This window comes from Panthera onca, chromosome D2 (assembly GCF_046562875.1).
Source record: "Panthera onca isolate mPanOnc1 chromosome D2, mPanOnc1 haplotype 2, whole genome shotgun sequence".
NCBI lineage: Eukaryota > Metazoa > Chordata > Mammalia > Carnivora > Felidae > Panthera > Panthera onca.
Genome location: NC_138349.1, coordinates 7,839,496 through 7,859,724, shown reverse-complemented (window position 1 = coordinate 7,859,724; position 20,229 = coordinate 7,839,496). Strand labels below are relative to the sequence as shown.

Genomic DNA, 20,229 nt, shown 5'->3' with positions numbered 1-20,229 from the left:
ATTGGCTGGCGGCAGAGGGCTGGGCACCAATCGCCGTGCGCCCGGCCTCCGCCCCGCCCCCAGACTGCCGCGCTTCGGGGACCCCGCCTCCCACCACGGGTTCGAAAGGCTGCTCGGATCTCCTTGGCGCGACTGTTCTGGGCCGCCGCCGCGTCCCTGCGCTTCCCGTGCTGGCCTGGCCCGTGCCTTTCAGTCGGTCGCTCACCTCCCGCCCTTTGCTGGCGGGAAGACGAGGCCTGAAAGGATGAAATGTCTGTTGGGCGCCCTTGGGGCTCGCGGCGTCTCCTGGGCCCCAGCCACGAGGGTATGGACGACAGGCTCGATCCCCAGCCCAGGGCTCCTTGGCCGAGCTCCCGTTCCTTGCCACACAAAGCCTTTTGTGGGGCTCCCACCCAGCTACACCTCAGATACCGCTGCGGGACCCCTCGAACCCTGTGAGCTTCTGAACTCACCCCCAGAAGTCATCACGGCAGCTGGTAGACACACGGCCCACCTCCTCGTGGCACTCCGTGTAAGTTTGTCTGCAGCGCCCTGCACAATCCGTGATAAAAACTCAGAACTCAAAATGGACAGTCCAGGATTATCTCGTAGTAGAATCGGAAGGGACTTGCACATCATCACTTAGCCTACACAATTTTTGTTATATATTGGAAAACAGAGACTGGGAGAGGAGAAGCCACTTACCCAGGGTTATCCCACGGGTGAGAGGCAGCCCAGCCCTGTGTACCACTGCCCTTCTCCGTGGGTGGTGGAAGACAATGGCAGGGACAAAGGACGGCACCATGATTCATGAAACCATAGTGGTCAGTCAGGCTCCCAGCTGGAAACAAATGGCACACTCCAAACTGGAAATCTGAGATGCATTTGTTAAAGGAATTATTTAAGTGTGGAGTGGTAAACCACAAGGGTGGAAAGCAACCTGGGCTCAGTGCACCCTTGTGAATCCTGGCCTGCAGGGAGGGGTTCCCAAAACCCAAAGAGAGAAAAGAAAGGAGAGGCCACCTGCCTGAGCTGTGGTCATCAGCGACCCCACTGGGAGGGTGCTGGAGTGGTAAGCATCCAAACTCTCATCTCTTGCCAGAGTTCTCCGTGGGCTGAACATATTAGGAAGCTAGAGACCTAGGGAGCCCTTTAAGGAAGTTTCTGCAGGTTACCCTCCTGGGACACCGGTTCTGTGGGAAAGGGTGGAGACTGGATGGGGTAGGGAGGCACACGGGAGACATTCAGCACAAATAAGCAACTAAGGTTAGCCTTAGCTGAGTAGAAAGTAAAGTCCAAGCTAATGTGGTCAGGGCTGGAAAATGGCGTGGGACAGAGGCAGTGCTGTAAAGAGCAGAGCCCGTGTCCGCAGATGCCCAGAGCAAGGCACCAAAAGGGATTCAGTCCTCCTTGGCTCCACCTGCCCTAGACCAATGTCACTTACTCCAGTTGTTACAGCCACATGCTCTCTGGAGCTCACTGAGAGCAGGACTTTGCCTTTTAGTTCTTTGATGTCCCTCCACAAAACTGAACACAGTATGATTTCTTGGAAGTTAGGTCATTCTGCCCTAGAGTTCAAAGAGGGATCCTTCCTCCAAGGTCCTGCTCCACAGACCTGAGCAGGTATATAGAGCCAAGCCTAGCTCTGGAAACTCTTACAGAGCCCAGGAATCCTCAGCTCTGCCTTGGCAAGTAGGGTCAGGCGTTTCTGAGTTCATGAAGGGAACGTGACACCCAAGATCTGAGTGTAACCTCAAAATATGTTGCATTGCCTTTGGACTCACAGATAAGATGCTCTTTACCAAAAAAAAAAAACAAAACAAAAAACAAAAAAAAAAACAAAAAAAAACCATTTTCAAGAACACCTGAGAATGTCTGGCTTTTATCTCTTTTCTCTCTTATCAGAAAAAAGATGCAATAGTTACAAACAACATGATAATATTTTATGGTTTTTCTACTAGTAGTGGAATGACCTTGGAGCCCTGGACTGGAAAGCAGCTTGTTTTCAACCAAGAAACAGAGCTGCTCTATTTGTATGCTTTTTACTTGTACAATCTAGAAACCTATAAAACAGACCATACTTGACAAAGGTTTTTGAGCCTCTAAAACTATTCATAGACTCAACTAATTATTCAGGAGCCATAAATCTGGGAGATATAGAGACAGACCCATCCAACACCTAAATTAATTTCATTAGTTCACTCAACAGAGTCCCTTGAGCGCCTACATGCCTGCTTCTGTAGAGGGTTTCACATCAAGCAAGAGCACAGGGGTCACTTCAGGAAGGAGAAATTTCAGGAAGTGCTCTTTCAACAGGAGTGAACTGAAATCTCGCAACCTTGACCATCTAAAAGAGCTATAACTACACAAAAAGAGGAAACAAGTCATTTTCTCCTATCAGCAACCCTCAATTATTTGGTACCCAGTAAAACAATTTATGGATTCTGCAGGCCTCTGACTTATTGCTTCCTTCAGTGTCTAACTCGTTATTACTTGTCATTAGTGTAGCCTACACTACTTGGCCTTGAATTGAGTAAAAAGGAAAACTCCAAGCTGACAGCCAAGGAGAAAGTCTGGTAAAGACACTCAGAAAATAAGTGTTTGGTGATTTTTACCCAGCAGGAGAAATTTTCCTTCCCTCCAGATTTCATTTACCCTAAAAAGAGATCTTCCTACTAAAGACTTGGCGACTTTGCACGACTTGTCCTCCCAGCTGCTACAGCACTGGGCTGGGTGGGGCAGACATTTGAATCTGAAATAAACCTGCTTAAGTCCAGAAGGGATCTGGCAGGAGCAAGGTAAGCAAAATGGTAACGAGAGGTGGGGAGGAGTAGCTGGTAAAAGTTCTGAACTTAGGTCTGAACTGGGAACAATAGGCAGCGATTCAGAAATTTTGCAGTTAAAATGTTGGTTCTAGTAGGAGGATCTGCCTGCCAGGAGTATTTCTTTTCTCTCCCCAGCAGCTGAACTCCACTTAAGAAGTCTAGATGCAACCAAAAAAAAAAAAATCTAGCTGCAGCTCCTGTCCTTCCACACCTGCCACATGACACCCATCCTGGCTACAAAGGCCACAGTGGTCACCCACCTGCTGTCACTGTTTCACCTACCATACACCTCTAGCTCTAGCTATGTCTTATCATCCCATGGAGGCTATAAGTTCTTGAAGGTTGAACCTGTCTTGCGGGATTTTTACAGCCTCCCAGAAACCATCTCCGTGGTGCCTTAGTAGGAATTATTATTCTACACTGTTTTCCGGTGGACGGGAATTAGTGACAGAGCAAGTGGCCATTACAGGAGTACGATCCTGAGATTCCAAAAGCCCCGGTGGCCCAAAGCCCTCCCCACTCTCAGACTAGGAACGGCAGTGCAGATGACAGCCCTGGAAGCTGGGGCTGAAAAAAAGAGGACACTTCAAACCATTATTGTCCATTATCTAAGTGCTGGAGGAATGTCATTGGGTGCAGTAAGTTTATACTGTTGAGGGCTGGAGAGGAGGAGGGAGACCAGTCCTTAGCATGGGCCATGACATCCCCAAATCTCATGGGGACAGAACTGGATCCAGGAAGGGAGCCTCCGAGGACTCTGGGATCTGGGGACTATAGCTGGAGTATACCGTGTGCCTGGAAGTCTGAGTAGAAAAAGAATGGAAAATACCAGAAGGGGGATAGAGGCCAACCAGCCACTTGGGCTTACCCAGCTAGAGGAGAGGACTATTTAAATCAGCTCAAGAGCAAGTGTTTAAAAAGAGACTCGTCTCGTGGAGGTGAAAAGTCAGCTAATCCTCAATGTTGAAGCATAATAAATGGATTTTGAAATTATGAATTAGAGATATAAATGCATAGTAGATTTTAGAGCTGAAGAGCTTTAAACATGTAATCTAATACTTTTAAAGACAAATCCAAGACTCCAAGGTAAAGGCGCCAGCCAATGTTACAAGAGATAGGTAATGGACCAGCCAAGAAGCCAGGTTTCCCACCCTATCAAGTTCCACACTTGAGACAATCAGAAGAAGGAATTTCAAGTAAGAAAGTTCAAGGTGAAAGTCCATTTTTTTTTTTTTACAAAAAAAATCCAAGTAGTGCGTTTGCAGCCACTTATGTTGGAAATTATTTGCATTGCTCATGACTTAAAAAAATAAGAGAAATCGCAAGTGCTAGTTAAATATTTACATCCTTATCTATCCAGATACTAATAAGCTCAGTGTATTTTGCAATGATTTTTTTATTGATTCCATGAAGGCTAACTCTGAGTGCCAAACCTTGGATAGCTTTTATTTGAAGTCAGAGAATCCAGAAGTCAATCCTGACTCCGCTCCTTGCCGGGGTAACCTGAGATCCCATTGCTCACTTATCCGTGTTGTAAAATGGGTTATCCTGAAGACCTCTAATAAATGTCATAGTAAAAGACCTACCTACTTCTAAGCTACCCAGTGGCTCAAACCACGGGGGCATTAATCTTTTTATTTACAATAATGAGTAAAGGTTCTTTCACAAAACTTCACCATCATCACCCGGCTTTGAATCTTCCCTCTTCTGCAGATTCCTACTGAAATCTAAGTAAATCATGTCTTATACTTAGAAAGCTAGAGAAGTGCCAATTAAAAAGGCAACTGTTTTGGGGGGCCTGGGTGGCTTCCGACTTCGGCCTCAGGTCATGATCTCGTGTCTCATGAGGTCAAGCCCCCCGTCAGGCTCTGTGCTGACAGCTCAGAGCCTGGAGCCTGCTTCGGATTCTGTGTGTGTCTCTCTCTCTGCCCCAACCCCGCTCATACTCTGTTTCTCTCTTTCAGAAATAAATCAAACATTTTTTTTAAAAAGGCAACTGTTTTACTACTGGGATCTGCTGGGGTAAATTTTATTTAGAACAGGCAACTTTTTTTTTTAATTTTTTAATGTTTATTTATTATTGAGAGACAGAGAAAGACAGAGCATGGGCATGAGAGGGGCAGAGAGAGAGGGAGACGCAGAATCCGAAACAGGCTCCAGGCTCGGAGCTGTCAGCGCAGGGCCGGATGCGAGGCCCGAACTCACAAACTGTGAGATCATGACCTGAGCCGAAGTTGGATGCTTAACCAACTGAGCCACCCAGGCGCCCCAAAAAGGCAACTTTTTAACAGTTGAAGTGGTGCTCAGATAGCTCAGAAATTGTTCCCACTCTGGCCCTACTCATGACCACCCTAGAGTTTTCTCATCTGCCCCTTGGAGGTCAGGAAGCAAAGCACAGTTGGGCTGGATTATATGTTAGGAACTTCATTCTGAGCTGGCCTTCTTCTGGTCCTTGAAACAAGCTTTGGTAACACCTTCCCACGTATGTTAGTTTTCTAAGGAAACTTGTCATAAATCCAAAGAGGTAGCCCAGTGCCCTACTGGGCAGATTGTGGAAAAAAACAGTTCCAATTTTCTTCCTAATTTCCAAAGAGTGAGATATTTGAAGGAACTTTGGAAGTCATCCAATTGTATAAAGCATGTAGCTCTTTATTTTCTTTTTCTTTCTTTCTTTTTTGACAACTCCATAGAACTACTTTCCTCTCCGACACTTTCACTCCCAAGCAACTTCTTTTTGTTTTGTAAATAGTTAATACTTTGCCTCATTTACAAGTCAAAGCAAATTTAAAAGTACACCCCAAGAACTCTTCCTCCTGCCCCAAAGCCATCAGTCAGCATCCCCTACCAAGGGCAACTCTTTGTATTAGCTTCTGGTTTCTCGACTCTTCATACAAATAGAAGCAAATACAAATGCATGCCATTATTTTCTCCACTTTCTAACACCCCTGAGAGCAGGTTATATGTGCCCCAGAGCTCCTTCTGTGTCAATAGGGAGAGAGGGCCCTCATTCTTTTGTTTACAGCTGCTTAATAGCCCCATTGCAGGACCCTTGGATTATTTCCAGTCTTTTGCTATTGCAAAGTGTGTCACAATAGATAACCTGATCTGTGACATTTCATAAAAGTGTAGAAGGACTTTCATAAAAGTCCTAGAAGTAGGATTGCCAGGTCACAGGACTGACCTGCACTTCCAATTTCAAGGCTAAGACTCTAAATCCAGGTCTCCGAGGAGAGCAAAGCAGGCTGGCGTGGTCCACGGAATGGTGCCGTCTCTGAAAGGGGTAGCGAACAAATTGAAGGCAGTTGGAAAACTTAGAGCAATTTCCCACTGCGACATTCAACTGTGTGGCCATTTTTCTAAGTAGTTGATTTTTATTGAGCTTATACATCTGTGATGACCTGAAAGGGAAAAAAAAAAAAAAATTGCTTCTATTGCTACACAAAAGTTACGAACAACTTCTTTTTTAGTGTGGTGTTGCCTCAGACTCGTTATCCAAATTTCTGAAAAGGTTGTGGAAAAATAGAACCAACCCCAAACACCGGAGAAAACGACAATATGAGACCCACCAAAAGGTGGAAAGGTAGTTCGATCATTTAATGGCAATTGATTGAGTGCCAACATATTCCAGTGTGAGAGGTAAAAGATCCCCAAGATATGTGGATGAATTGGCAGAGAAAGAGAGCGAGAGACAGAGAGAAAGAAACGGGCAGGCTCTCCCAGACGGAAGAAGCCCTGACTCCAGACAAAATGTAGCAGGTGCTAAGGGATTAAGGTGAGGCCTTGCCTGCTAGAGGATCTGGCCGCCCAGGCAGAGAAAAGCAATGTGTCAGGATTCAGTCTGGGAGGAAGTGTAAGATGTGATAAGGATGTGCAGGAAGAAAATGTTAGAAATTCTATTTATATTTAATTTTTAAATTTTTTTAATGTTTATTTTAAATTTTAAAAAATCTTCATTATTTATTTTTGAGAGAGAGTATGAGCAGGGGAGGGGCACAGAGAGAGGGAGACACAGAATCTGAAGCAGGTTCTGGGCTCCGAGCTGTCAGCACAGAGCCCGACGCAGGGCTCGAACCCACGAACCGTGAGATCATGACCTGAGCCGAAGGCGGATGCTTAGCCAACTGAGCCACCCAGGCAACCCAAAGCTAGCAAGTTTGTAAGGGCAAAAAAAACCAATCACGATTCATCTCAGGAAAACAAGTAACTCTGATCCTTTGAACATATCTCACAAATAACATTAGCTTCTATGTTAATAATGTCTGCCACACCTTATAAATGCCTGGCAAGACCTTTGTAAAACACAAACCAGATCTGTATAGAACAAGCATGGCAGAAGTGACATCAATAGCCTATTTATTTCCAGCCCGAATTCCAAATGACATCAGTGCTAAGGAGAGTGTTGCTTCATACAGAAACTGCTGACAAGAAAGCCATGGCATTTTCTACGCTTTGTTGCACCAGGTGTGCACCTGTCTGTGACTTTCACTCACCCGAGCTCCTGTCCCAGGCCCAGCCAGGGTCTTCCTGTTGCATTTCCAGATGCTAGGATAGCACTTGGCACACAGCTGGTGCTCAGTAATTGTGCAAAGGAAGGGAGGGAGGAGTCTTGGGAGTATAATTATTTTAATGTACAAAAAAAGAGGGGGAGGAGGAGGGTATGTGTTTTGAATATACAAAGAATTCTTAAAATTCAACAACAAAAGACAACCCAATTAAAAAGTGAGCGAAAGGTTTACATGCACATTTCTCCAAAGACCTATGAATGGCCAACAGGCACATGAAAAGATGTTTAATATCATTAGTGATTAGCGAAATGCAAATCAAAACCACAATGAGATACATTTTACACCGACTAATTGGTTTTAATTTGAAAACAGTAATAACAGGGGCTCCTGGGTGGCTCAGTCGGTTAAGGGTTCGATTTCGGCTCAGGTCAGGATCTCACGGTTTGTGGGTTGGAGCCCAGCGTCGGGCTCTGTGCTGACAGTTCAGAGTTTAGAGCCTGCTTGGGATTCTGTGTCTCCCTCTCTCTCTGCCCCTCCCTCACTCATGCTCTGTCTCTCTCTGTCTGTCTCTCTCTCTCTCTCAAAAATAAATAAACATTAAAAATTAAAAAAAAAACAGTAATCATAAAAATTGTTGGTAAGGATGTGGAAAAATCGGAGCCCTCATTGTTGCCGGTGGGAAATGTACAAGGGTGCAGAATACTCTAGGATTCCTTAACAACTTAAACATGGGATTACCACGTGAGCCAGTAATCCCACCCCTACTTACGTACCGAAGAGAACTGAAGACAGGCGTGCAAACAAAAACTCTTACGCGAATGTGTACGGCAGCATTATTCACAATCGCAAAAGCGTGGAAAGAACCCGAATGTCCATCGACTGAGGAATGGATGGCCAAAATGTGGGCTCTCCCTACAGTGGGTATTAATCAGCCATGAGAAGCAGTGAAGTACTAACACCTGCTAAAACATGGATGAACACAATGAAAACGTTACATGAGAAAGAAGCTAAACAAGAAAGGCCGTGTTTTATATGATCCCATTTATAGGAAATGTCCAGGGAAGACAAATGTGCAGAGGAAGCCGACTAGTGGCTGTTAATGTACAGGCAGTGGGGATGGATGGTAACTACTTAATGGGTGCAGGGTCTCTGCGTGAGAGGATGAAAACGTTCTGGAACCAGATAGAGGAGACGGTTCCTTAATATTGTGGCCATACCTCTTGCCACTAAATCAAATGCTTTAATGGTAAATTCGGCGTAATGTATATTTTCCCGATTAAAAAAAAGGCTGAGGGGCATCTGGTTGGCTCAGTCGGTGGACCGTGCAACTCTTGATCTCAGGGTTGTGAGTTCAAGCCCCCACGTTGGGTGTAGAGATTACTTAAAAATAAAATCTTTTGGGGCGCCTGGATGGCTCCATTTGTTAAGCTTCCGACTTCGGCTCAGGTCAGGATCTCAGGGTTCATGGGTTTGAGCCCTGCATCAGGCTCTGTGCTGACAGCTCAGAGCCTAGAGCCTGCTTTGCATTTTGTCTCTCTCTCTCTGCCCCTCCCCTGCTCACCCTCTGTCTTTCTCTGTCTCTAAAATAAATAAACATTAAATTAAAAAAAATTAAAAATAAAATCTTTTAATAAATAAATAAGAGTAAAGACTTAAAATGTTTTGAAAGATTTAGAAGTGTGACTCAAGAATAAGGTATTTTTATTAAGACACCTTGTGAATTTATCAGACAAGACGCGGTATTTTTGTGGTATCTCTTGAATAATTGCTACGGGCTCTATTCACCAATATTACTGAACTATATGGAAAGAAGCTCATTTTACACTAGAGATGTGCTTGAACTTTGTTTTGATGTCTTTAAAAAGATTCCATCAGAATCTTGCTTAGATGTGAGTGGGGATTTTTAGGCTCCAAGAGGAGTTGGTTAGTTTCCTTCTATGGTACTTAGTACTGTACTCTTTTTTTTTTTTTTTTTTTTAAGTTTATTTATTTTGAAAGAGAGAGAGCACAAGCCGAGGAGGGGCAGAGAGAGAGAGAGAGAGGGAGAGAAAATTCTAAGAAGTCTCTGCTGCAGTGCGGAGCCTGATGCAGGGCTTGAACTCATGAACTGTAGGATCAAGACCTGGGCTGAAGTCAGACAGACGCTTAACCAAGGCTCCCAAGTGCCCCATTCATAGGAACTAAGTATTCTGAATCCCTAAGAACTTAGAGTGACTTAGAGCCACAAATGATGATGTACCAAAAAGAGCCCCCTGTGCCACCCCAGAACCCCTTAGAAAAAAATGCATTTGTGAAAGAAAAGACCTTTTAAAAAGGGAAGAAACTAGCCTTTTAATGGTTACTTTGAAACCTTCCTGCACGTTTGTGGTAATTTGGGACCTCATGAGTGTGACGCTCTCAAAGTGCAGCCTAACTGTCCCCCAGACCCGGCCCCTTTTGCCTTAGGATCTGCAGGTTATTTATAAGTAAAGACAGGGTGCCTGGGTGGCTCAGTCAGTTGAGCATCTGACTTCAGCTCAGGTCATGATCTCGCGGTTCATGAGTTTGAGCCCCGCATCCGGCTCTGTGCTGACAGCTCAGAGCCTGGAACCTGCTTCGGATGTTTTCTCTCCCTCTCTCTCTGCCCCTCCCCCAACCACACTCTGTCTGTCTGTCTGTCTGTCTCTCTCTCTGTCTCTGTCTCTCAAAAATGAATGAATGTTAAAAAAAAATTTTTTTAAGAAAATAAAAGCAAAGAGAACAGCAGCTCCTTTTGTAAATGTATTAACTACACATGAAAGAAAATGACTCACAAGAAGGGAATCGATTTTGTAAAATAAATAATTTTACAAGATTGTCCACTCAGCTCTTTTGTGTGGACTGTCTACTGTCCTCTCCCGCCCCCTGTGTTCTTGGCCAGAGTAAATCTCGCAAAGGATGAGCACTGTGTAATCAGCAGCTGCCCGGGAGAGCATTTATTGGGGCGCCTGGCTGGCCCAGAGGAGCATGCTGACTCTTGATCTCAAGGTCATGAGTTCCAGCCCCACATGGGGTGTAGAAGTTACTTAAATAAATAAAACTTTAAAAAAAAAAAAAAAAGAGCGCTTATTGAAAATGCAGTCCCCAGGGTGCCCGGCTGGCTCAGTTATTAGAGCCTGTGACTCCTGATCCCAGGGTTTTAAATTTGAGCCCCACATGGGGTGTAGAGATTACTTAAAAACAAAATCTTTAAGGGGCACCTGGGTGGCTCAGTCGGTTAAGGGTCTGACTTCGGCTCAGGTCATGATCTCACAGTTCGTGAGTTCGAGCCCCGCATTGGGCTCTGTGCTGACAGCTTAGAGCCTGGAGCCTGCTTCAAATTCTATGTCTCCCCCTTTCTCAGCTCCTCCCCCGCTCATGTTCTGTCTCTCTCTCCTTCAAGAATAAATTAAAACGTTAAAAAAAATCCCAAGGTTGGGCCTTGGTCCAACCCCTTGGTTACCTACATAAGCCAATCTCTACACTGGCAAGAAGAACCTTAACAATTACTAAGGGCATATATGTGCCTCTTGGAGGCTTAGACATTTGAGGAAACTCGCCTCAGATTGCATAGCTGGTAAGTGGTAGAGGGAAAATAAAGGGTCCTCTTTATTTTTTTTTAATGTTTATTTTTGAGAGAGAAATAGAGAGAAACAGAGAGTGAGCAGAGGAGGGGCAGAGAGAGAGGGAGACACAGAATCGGAAGCAGTCTCTAGGCTCTGAGCTGTCAACACAAGAGCCAGAGGCAAGGCTCGAACTCACGAGCCATGAGATCGTGACCGGAGCCAGTCTGTCGCTTAACAGACTGAGCCACCCAGGTGCCCTGTGGGTTGTCTTCTTTTTGTCTCCACAAACCACCATGATCACAGAAAAGATAGGAATACACAGACTGTAACCTACCCTGTGTCTGGGAACTCACTTGACTTAAATTCCCACCATCCAAAACAGTTGGCACAGAATGGGTGCTCAGTACAAGTCTGGCAGGAAGGAAGGAGGAGGGGGAGGGAGGACGGAGGAACAATGGAATACCCTTTCTTTCCAACACTGATACTTAGCTATAACTACTGCTTCAGGGTCCTCTGTCCCTCTCTCTCTGCCCCTCCCCTGCATTCTCTATCTCTCTCTCTCTCTCAAAAATAAACATTTTTTTAAATGTTTTTTTTTTTTAATTTATTTTTGAGACAGAGAGAGACAGAGCACGAGCAGGGGAGGGGCAGAGAGAGAGACACAGAATCTGAAGCAGGCTCCAGGCTCCGAGCTGTCAGCACAGAGCCTGACGCGGGGCTCGAACCCACGGGCTGTGAGATCATGACCTGAGCTGAAGTCGGACGCTTAACCAACTGAGCCACCCAGGCGCCCCAATAAACATTTTTTAAATGCCCAAGCAGCGCTCAGATCATTAAAAAAAAATTACCAAATATTTTATATGACTGGTGGCCTCATGTACCATTTAAATCATCCTGGAGTCATCAGGCCCAGCTTTCAGGCTCTGCTCTTCTCTTACTGTGAGACCTTAGGCGAGTCTCATAACCTCGCCGAGTCTCAGTTTCTTTGGTAACACGGACAACCTGGGGCAAGTCCCCTCCTCTCTAAGACTCAGCTTGTCTTACCAGTGGGCAGATGTGACAGGGCATTCACCGAAACAGATCGCCAATGGCCAACAGGCATATGGAGAGGTAGTCAACATCATTACCCGTCAGGAAATGAAATTTAAAACCAGAGTGCGATGCCTACTACATAGCTTCCAGGACCATCAGATGGAAAAGGTGGTCCATACTATATGTTGGGAGGATGTGGAACACCTGGAACTCTCCTCCCTTGCAGGTGGGAATGGAAATTGCCCCCACACGCTGGAAAACTGGTTGACTGTATCTAAAGCTAGGCATCTGCGCACCCAGTAACCCCACTGCTGGATACATTATCAACGGAAATAGGAAGATATGTTTACCAAAAGATGTGTGCAAGACAGTTCAACCAAAATAATGAAGGAGTATTTGATCACCCACCACCAGTAGAATGGATAAATGAGTTGTGTCTACAGTGCTATGCTAACAGTAACAGGAATGAATAATCTATAACTATATGCCACACAACATGGATGAAACTCATAAATAGTGTTGAGCAAAGACAGCCAGGCACACAGAGTATATATACTGCAGGATTCCTTTTCCATAATTAAAAGAAAAATAAAACGAGGCACAAGTAATCTATGCTTTCGGATGTCCGTGGGGGAGGTAATCACTGGAAGGGGACACAAGGGGGCTCTGAGATGCTCATCCTGTTCAGTTTCTTGATCTGGATGCTGATTATAAAGGTATATTCTTTTTTTTTTTTTCAAGATTTTATTTTTAAGCAATCTCTACACCTGAAATGGGGCTTGAACCTGCAACCCCGAGATGAATAGTCACACGCTCCACTGAGCCAGCCACGTGCCCCTAGGAAGGTGTATTCTGTTTGTGAAAAGGCACCAAGCTGTACACGTCGGGTATTTTCAGTTTTCTGTATGTTTATTATGCTGCAGTAAAAATTTTGTAAATGAGGGGGTCGGGCTAGGTACAGCGCGTTTACCGTCCTTCCCAGCGTCAAACTGGGCGTAACAACTACCTTCAATGTGTCAGGAACTAAGTGTTTTCCATACGAATTGCTCATCTGAGCTAGGCACCACGGTGAGGAAACTGAGGCCCAAGACACAGGGAACTTGCCAAGTTCATATATGGACTCCGGGGTGGAAGTGGCTTCGAACCCAGCCACTCAGAGGTCAGGGGCCTCACCTGTGGTCCTTGATAACCACAGCCCCAGAGAACCAGGGAGGGTTAGGTATGGGGAAGCCTGGCTTTCTCCAGCTGGCATTCCCCTCCCACTTCCTGCAGGGACCGAGTCCTCCAGTCTCCAAGGCTCCCTCTCCCTCTGTCTCCACAACTGGGCTCCCGTGGGATTTTCTTCCAACTAGAAGCAAGAAGGGACATTTCCTATTTCTCTTTCCCTGAATCTGGTCTTCCCACTTCATTCACGCTTAAATGCTTCCCTTCAGTTGACCTTAAGGGGGAATTATGTTGTTGTTTTTAAGTTTTTAATGTTTATTTTATTTTTGAGAGACAGAGATAGAGTGCGAGCAGGGGAGGGACAGAGAGAGAGGGAGACACAGAATCCGAAGCAGGCTCCAGGCTCTGAGCTGTCAGCATAGAGCCCGACATGGGGCTCGAATCTGAGATCACGACCTGAGCCGAAATCAAGAGTTGGACGTGTAACCGACTGAGCCACCCAGGCACCCTGAGGGGGAATTATGTTTTTAAGTGTACTTATTAGCATTTATTGAAGAATATCTTGTTGACCTATTCATCATTTTTAAAACTAGTTCAGGGGCACCTGGGTGGCTCGGTCGGTTAAGCGTCTGACTTCCACTCAGGTCATGATCCTGTGGTTTGTGAGTTCGAGCCCCGCGTTGGGCTCTGTGCTGACAGCCCAGAGCCTGGAGCCTGCTTTGGATTCTGTGTCTCCTTCTCTCTCTCTGCTCCTCCCCCACTTGTACTCTGCCTCTGTCTATCAAAAATAAATAAATGTAAAAAAGATTTTTTCTAAACTAGTTCAATAGGTGCTTAGCAGTTATTTCTAAAAAGACAAATACACTAAATTGATCCGTGCCCATAAAACGGATGGGGATTTCTCAACGTATGAGACGCTCTCCACTCACTCCCCTTCTTCTTGGCTGTGGGGTTTCAAGTGGGGATCTGAAATAGTCATTTTTTAACATCAGAAATCTATGACCAATGGATGGCGCAACTCCAAAAAGTGACCTACCAGGCACTTTATAAGGTACTAAGAACTTGCACAGTGAGTCTAGGAAGTTAATGCCCTAAAAATCTGGTACATAGGTGTTGATTTAATTTGTAGCCACTAACAAAATTCTGTAAGATGCTTCACTTTTGCTTTGAAAATGGCCCTGTTGGGGCGCCTGGGTGGCTCAGTCGATTAAGCGGCCGACTTCGGCTCAGGTCATGATCTCGCGGTCTGTGAGTTCGAGCCCCGCGTCGGGCTCTGTGCTGACAGCTCAGAGCCTGGAGCCTGTTTCGGATTCTCTGTCTCCCTCTCTCTGACCCTCCCCGTTCATGCTCTGTCTCTCTCTGTCTCAAAAATAAATAAACGTTAAAAAAAAAAATTAAAAAAAAAAAAAAGAAAATGGCCCTGTGTGTTCGTATATGCTGCCTGCCAGGGTAGCCATTCCGTGTATGTTTGGCATGGGTTTGGCAAAGTACCTAACGTGGCATGAAAAAGTAGGGTCAGGGTGGAGATACCCTCAGTTTGTGAATACTAGCTGGCGAGGGGAGGGGACACATACATACAAACTCTGATAATTACAAAATTAGTTGAAAACTTTGCTAAGAGAAAACAAGAAACAGTTAAATGAGAAAGCATTACAAAAAGGATTTATTAGACAAACACATCCATGGATTTGGTTGGAAAGCCACGGGGCCTTTCAAAGCAGCACAAATCCAAAGCCACACACTTGGAGCATTACTCTGCTACAAGGTGTCCTAACAGGAAAGGTCAAGAATGACAGCACTTCAAGCTAGTCCGCAGATAAGCTTCCCGCCTCCCTCCCTAGTCCCTCTCTTCCGACTGGAGTCTTCTGGGACTCTGGTACCTGAGAGATGAAATGTTTCCACATCTTATGGAAATCCAGCTTCTCGTTACAGATCTTGCCTCTGTGTACTTGAATTGCCTGTTTGTGACGCATGGGTGTTGCTTTTCAGAAACCAAGGAGCGGTTATTGAGGGAGTGTTTATCAACGCGTAAAGTGAATAAAATGTTCTCTACCATAGTAACTGCATTCTTAATCTCATCTGGCATCAATTGTCTTTTAGAAACAATGCACTGTTTGGGGACACTCTTCTTTAAAATAGAAGGAAAAGAGTAATTAGTAAATAATACGCAATCAAATGATACACATTCTCAAATCTTGTGAGAGTCCTGTGAATAGGGAGTCTTCACTGAATTTGGCATAAGGGAGGGGGGATATTTTCTATCATTTCTGATAACCATAGAACTAGATATTTCAAAATTATGATATCATGTGTTCATGAGACCAAACGCATGTACTTTAGAAGCAGCCCATGATCATTAAATTTAATTTTTAATGGCACAGGCTATCAAAAAATGGCAAGCAGGATGCTATCCACGTAGATAGCAGCAGGCCTCAAATAATCAAATCCAGGTAAGGAAGAAATAAACGTGACCTAGTTAGGCAGAGCTGGGTTTCTGAGATATGAGTTTCACACATATTACATAGAAAACTAAAAGCAGCATTCCAAACAAGTCTGGCGTGAGAATTTGACAGAATAACTAATTTTTTAAGGGAGAAAAAAGTAGCAGTTGGAACTAAGGGCCATACATTAAGCTGCGGCGGTTGAATCCATTACGGGTACGATTTTGCTTCCGCTGTAGCCCCAGAAATACTTCCTTCACACCCTTGACAACCCTTCACGTGTTCACCATGCCATCGGAGAGTCTGTTTGGAACAAGAATTGCTCTAGATGAAGCTCTAATAATGTTGAGTTTGTGCTTTTAAAAAATAGCCCAGCAGGCATTCACTTTCGAATGTCCCCTCTCTGTAAAGACAGCTTTCATACCATTCGTTTCTAATCTGATACTCTAATAGGAACTTTTGCCTGCTGCTCAAAAAAAAAAAAAAAAGTCCAATTCAGGACAGTCACGTGTGCCGGAGGAGCTCCGCTCTCCTAGCTTTTGGTTCACTATTTGCGGGCCACAAAGCCGTTACGTTTCCTAGCAGAGACTTCTAGGGCTTCTCAGAAAAGTAAGAGACCTAGTCTCTCAGGAGAGTCCGTTTGGAACAAGAATTGTGCTCAAGTCCCCGTCTGAAATGAAAATCTAAAAACGTAGAAATTTGTGCATCTGAAAAATAGTCCATTTCACCGCGCCAGTGTGTGCTCGTGGACCCAGCTCATTCAATATTTGGGAGGAAGCCTTGGTTTGGGGCCAATAATCAAGTACGAAAAGGGAGACCATCCGCTCCGAAAAGGGCAAGCTGCTTACCACGTGTGTGAGCTAAAACGTTCGAAGGTTCCATCCTAATTGTGAGCGACCCGTGGGCAGGAAGTCTCGGGTCCCCGGCATCTGCAACCCCGCAGCGCGGCAGTGTTAGCCCTGCTCGGGACACCCAGACCCTCAAAAGGAGCCCTTGAACCGAATGGAGCCTGACCCGAAGCGAAGAGCCAAGTTCAGAAACGCTAAGCTCTGAGGACAGCCTTCATCTCGGGGCACTTTTAAAGACTGCAGATCCTTGATCCCCTTTGCGGATCTCGTGGATTCAGGGGGTCGGCGCGGCGGCAAGGGGCGCTGCGGGAGTCGGCAGGCGGCCTCTCCCTGCCCTCCGGTGGCGCCTCCCCACAGCTGGAAAGGAAGCGGCGCGCACACACCCGTTCACCACGAGGGGGCGGGCCGTGCACGTCGGCGCCCCTCGGTGGAACCGGGACCACACGACGACGCCAGTCATTTGTGAGTCCCGACGAAGTGGACCCCCGAGAAGCTCCAGGTTCATAGGTGCGGGGTGTAGAAAGGGGTCAGGTAGGAGGGTCCGAGGAAGGACGCAAAGGGGCCCCCGGCGGCGGCGGCGGCGGCGGCGGCCGTCGGCGGGAAGGAGGTGGCGGCTGGGAAGAGGACGTTGGCCGCCGAGTAGGAAGGGAAAGTCTGGAAGGGCAGCGCGCCCGGCCCGGGGGCGCCGGGGCTGCCTCCCGAGCCGCCGCCGCCCGCCGCGGCTGCCGTTCCGGGCGCCCCGGGCTGGGGCGCGCCGCTCCCCGCCTGCGCCGCACCGTCGGCGCCCGGGTTCTGCTTCTTCCACTTGGTCCTGCGGTTCTGGAACCAGATTTTGACCTGCGTCTCAGTGAGGCTGAGCGACAGCGCGAGGTTCAGGCGCTCGCACACGGACAGGTAGCGCGTGGCCCGGAACTTGTTCTCCAAAGCCACCAGCTGCTCGTAGGTGAAGGCGGTGCGCGCGCGCCTGGGCTTGGCGCAGCGGGGCTCCGTGCGCCGGCGCCGCGGCCGCGGGGAGTCGGGCGAGCCCGGGGAGCCCGCCAGCCCGCCGGGGGCCCGGTCCCCCGCCGCCAACGCCGCCGCCCGGGACTCGGGGGAACGCGCCGGGTCCGCCTCCAGGCGCGCGGCCCGCTCCCTCCGCCGCCGCCGCCCCGCGTCCTCGGCCTCCTCCTCCTCCTCCTCGGCCTCCTCGGCCTCCGAGCCCTCCAAGGGGGACGCCGCGCCCGCGCCGCGGTCCGCAGCATCTAGTGGAAAAGGGGCGGGTGACCAGAAGCCCCGCACGACCCAGCCCCTCCGGGTCCCCAGACCTCCTCCTCCTGTTCTTTTTCAGAGCCCCCAGGTCGGCCCCTCTCCGGCATCGCGCTCCCCCCTCCCCCACCCCCGCGACCACACATCCTCGCAAGCCAGGATTTGGGGTTTAGGGGTGCGGGATCCTCTTGCCCTTTACTCAGCTGCCGCCTAGCTGACTTCCAAGAAGTGGGTTTTGAATGAATGAGTGACACCTTGCATTAAGAAAAAATAATGACCATATTGGACAATATTGGGAGGGTAGGATCACTGTACGTTGAGACATCGAAATGTCAAGTGCGTTTAGGGCTGTGTCTCTCTGGTCGCTAGAAGCCTATTTTGGTCTGGAACTCCTAGCAATTAAAAAAGAAGTTATTAAGCCCCCCCCCCCCCCGCCTTAAAGTGAAATTCCCTCTTTCCCATCTTCTCTCTCCTGCCGTGTTAATAGAGTTTCAGATTTGTGCGGGGCCGGATCGATAGATGTCATCTATTAAAGGTAAGTTTTAATCGAACAATATTAGGATCAGACAGGGAAAGGGGGTTTGAAGTCGGTACCTGCAAGCTGCGGGCAGGAGATATGCAGGCGCCAGTAATAGAATATCGATCATGGAGGTGGGGGGAGGGGAGAGCGGCCCCTCCGAGGGGCGATCCGAACAATTACCAGGCAGACTGCCCTGGCCCAAGCGCAGCCGCCAGAGGCGCCCGGAGGCCCAGACAATCACTGCCAAACTTGGGGAGGAGAAGCGGGGGGCTGTGCCACATCCAGCGTCTCTCGGACCTGCGCCCGGACTCAGCGTCTCTCCAGGGAGCCTCGTGCCCACGCTTCAACCCAGCACGGATCCTGCTGTCTTTTGTCCTACCTTCCGGGCACAAACTCTCCCAGGCTTCTCATCAAGTGTCCACCAGAGTTAAGTCAAAATGTTTCGAGGAGAGAGGACCACGGCGGCCTCCCCTCGCCCCACTCCATCCCTGCTCCCACCCCAGTCAATGGTTGGGTCTGGGGAGAGAGAGCGCTTGGGGCAGCGGCATCTCTGCAGGTGTCTCTATGGTGGGAAGGGTGGTTCGAAGTGGGCACGCGGTGCTTAAACCTGACCTCGCACTCACGAAGACCCCTCCACATGATTTCACCTCTGTTTCCTCAATCATAAAATGGAGGCAGTATTCATGATGTTCTCTGCCTCGTGGGTTGTGAAGTTTTCCCTGACTTTTATCCCCGTCTCTAGGCTAGGCCCTGGCACGCAGCGGGCGCATTAAATGCCCGATAAATGAGTGAGCCTGGGGACTAAGGTGGACGCCCGCTGTTTAGTTTCCACTGCCGAGCAAAAAAATAGAACTGTGGCGCTTAGTGACTTGGCCGGTGAGTAGGGACCAGCTTTGGTAGGCAAATCCCTGACCCAGGATGTTGGGGGCCTCTTTTCTGCCTCAGTTCAGTTCCGACACAGAGGCAAGGCAACACTTTGTACCTCGTCCCGGGTGGCCTTCTCCCTTTGGCGAACGCTCCGCTAAGGGCCGCTCACTCTGTCCCCGGTTGCCCTCCCCCTCTCCCCCCGCGCGCCTCCAACTCCCCGTGGCATCATCTGGGCTGGGGCTTCCCGGAACTGGGGACCGCTTCGCATCCTTACCAGGGGTCTCCCGCTGCCGAGCTGAGTCCCCCGGGCTGGCGTCCTTCCCCGCTTCGGCCTCTGCCAAACTTTTCTTGGCTTCCCGGGGAGCAGGACGCACGGCCGGGAGCGCAGCGCGGGTGAATTTCTGCGGGTCTAGGATGTCCAGGACAGAGAAGGAAATCTTGTGGTGGGCGGGAGCCGCCTTGGCCCCGCCGTCCTGCCATGCCAGCATGCCCGCCGCCCGCGGGCCCGAGGCCGGCGGCGCGGGGTCCGGGATGGCCGCGCTGGGGCTTGCCTTCGGCTGTGGCGGGGCCGCCGCTCTCCGGCCAGTAGGAGGGTCGCGGCGGCCAAGTGAAGCCGGGGAGGGGGGCGCGGGGGCGGGGCTGGGCGAGAGCCGCGGGGGCGCAGCGCCGGGATTGGCACTTGCTCGGCCCGGGCCCCCACCACGTGCAGGGCGCGCTCGCCGCAGCCCCACGACCGCCCCGCGCCGCGCGGGGGCCGCTCGCCTCGGCACGGGGGCGCCTGCGTGAGCCCGGCGCGCGCGCCCGCCCCTACACCGCCGCCGGCTCCGCGCGCCTCCGCCCGACCCACGGGGACTGCTGGCGTGCGCGAGCGACGGATCGCGCGACGATTCCCTCCTGGGGGACACCCCCGCCCCCCCCCCCCCACACACACACTGACTTGCGCTTGCGTTTGTGACTTTTCCCCCGTGACTTTGAATTGGGGATGTAATTGAGGCCAGCACTGATTACTCGAAGGCAACGCTCAGCACATCTGCCGCGCCTGTGGATCACAGGGGTGACCTCAGACCTGGTCACCTCGGACTGAAAGGCTCTAACGTTCTCACGGTTTACGGTTCACAATGCCCCCGGGCTTGCGCGATCTCGTCTGATTCTCTGAGCATCCCTGTGAGGTGGGAGTGGCCCGGCAAAACTATCATCCCCGTTTAAAGATGAGGACACTGAGGTTCAAAGATGAGGAGTT

At 48.8% G+C, this 20,229-nt stretch overlaps 1 protein-coding gene and 1 long non-coding RNA gene across 2 annotated transcripts; one reads left to right on the top strand and one right to left on the bottom strand.

Moving 5' to 3' along the window:
- The first annotated feature begins 13 nt into the window (after positions 1-13).
- Positions 14-2,424, top strand: LOC132684787 (uncharacterized). The gene is made up of 2 exons (XR_009612792.2): positions 14-511; positions 2,177-2,424. It is a non-coding gene; the product is annotated as an uncharacterized LOC132684787 (long non-coding RNA).
- Positions 2,425-14,703: 12,279 nt separating this feature from the next.
- Positions 14,704-19,668, bottom strand: NKX1-2 (NK1 homeobox 2). The gene is made up of 2 exons (XM_060641253.3): positions 19,264-19,668; positions 14,704-17,598 (listed from the first exon to the last, which is right to left on the bottom strand). The coding sequence occupies exons 1-2, from the start codon at positions 19,475-19,477 to the stop codon at positions 16,859-16,861; spliced, it is 954 nt and encodes a 317-aa protein (XP_060497236.3). The 5' UTR covers positions 19,478-19,668; the 3' UTR covers positions 14,704-16,858.
- Positions 19,669-20,229: the final 561 nt, after the last annotated feature.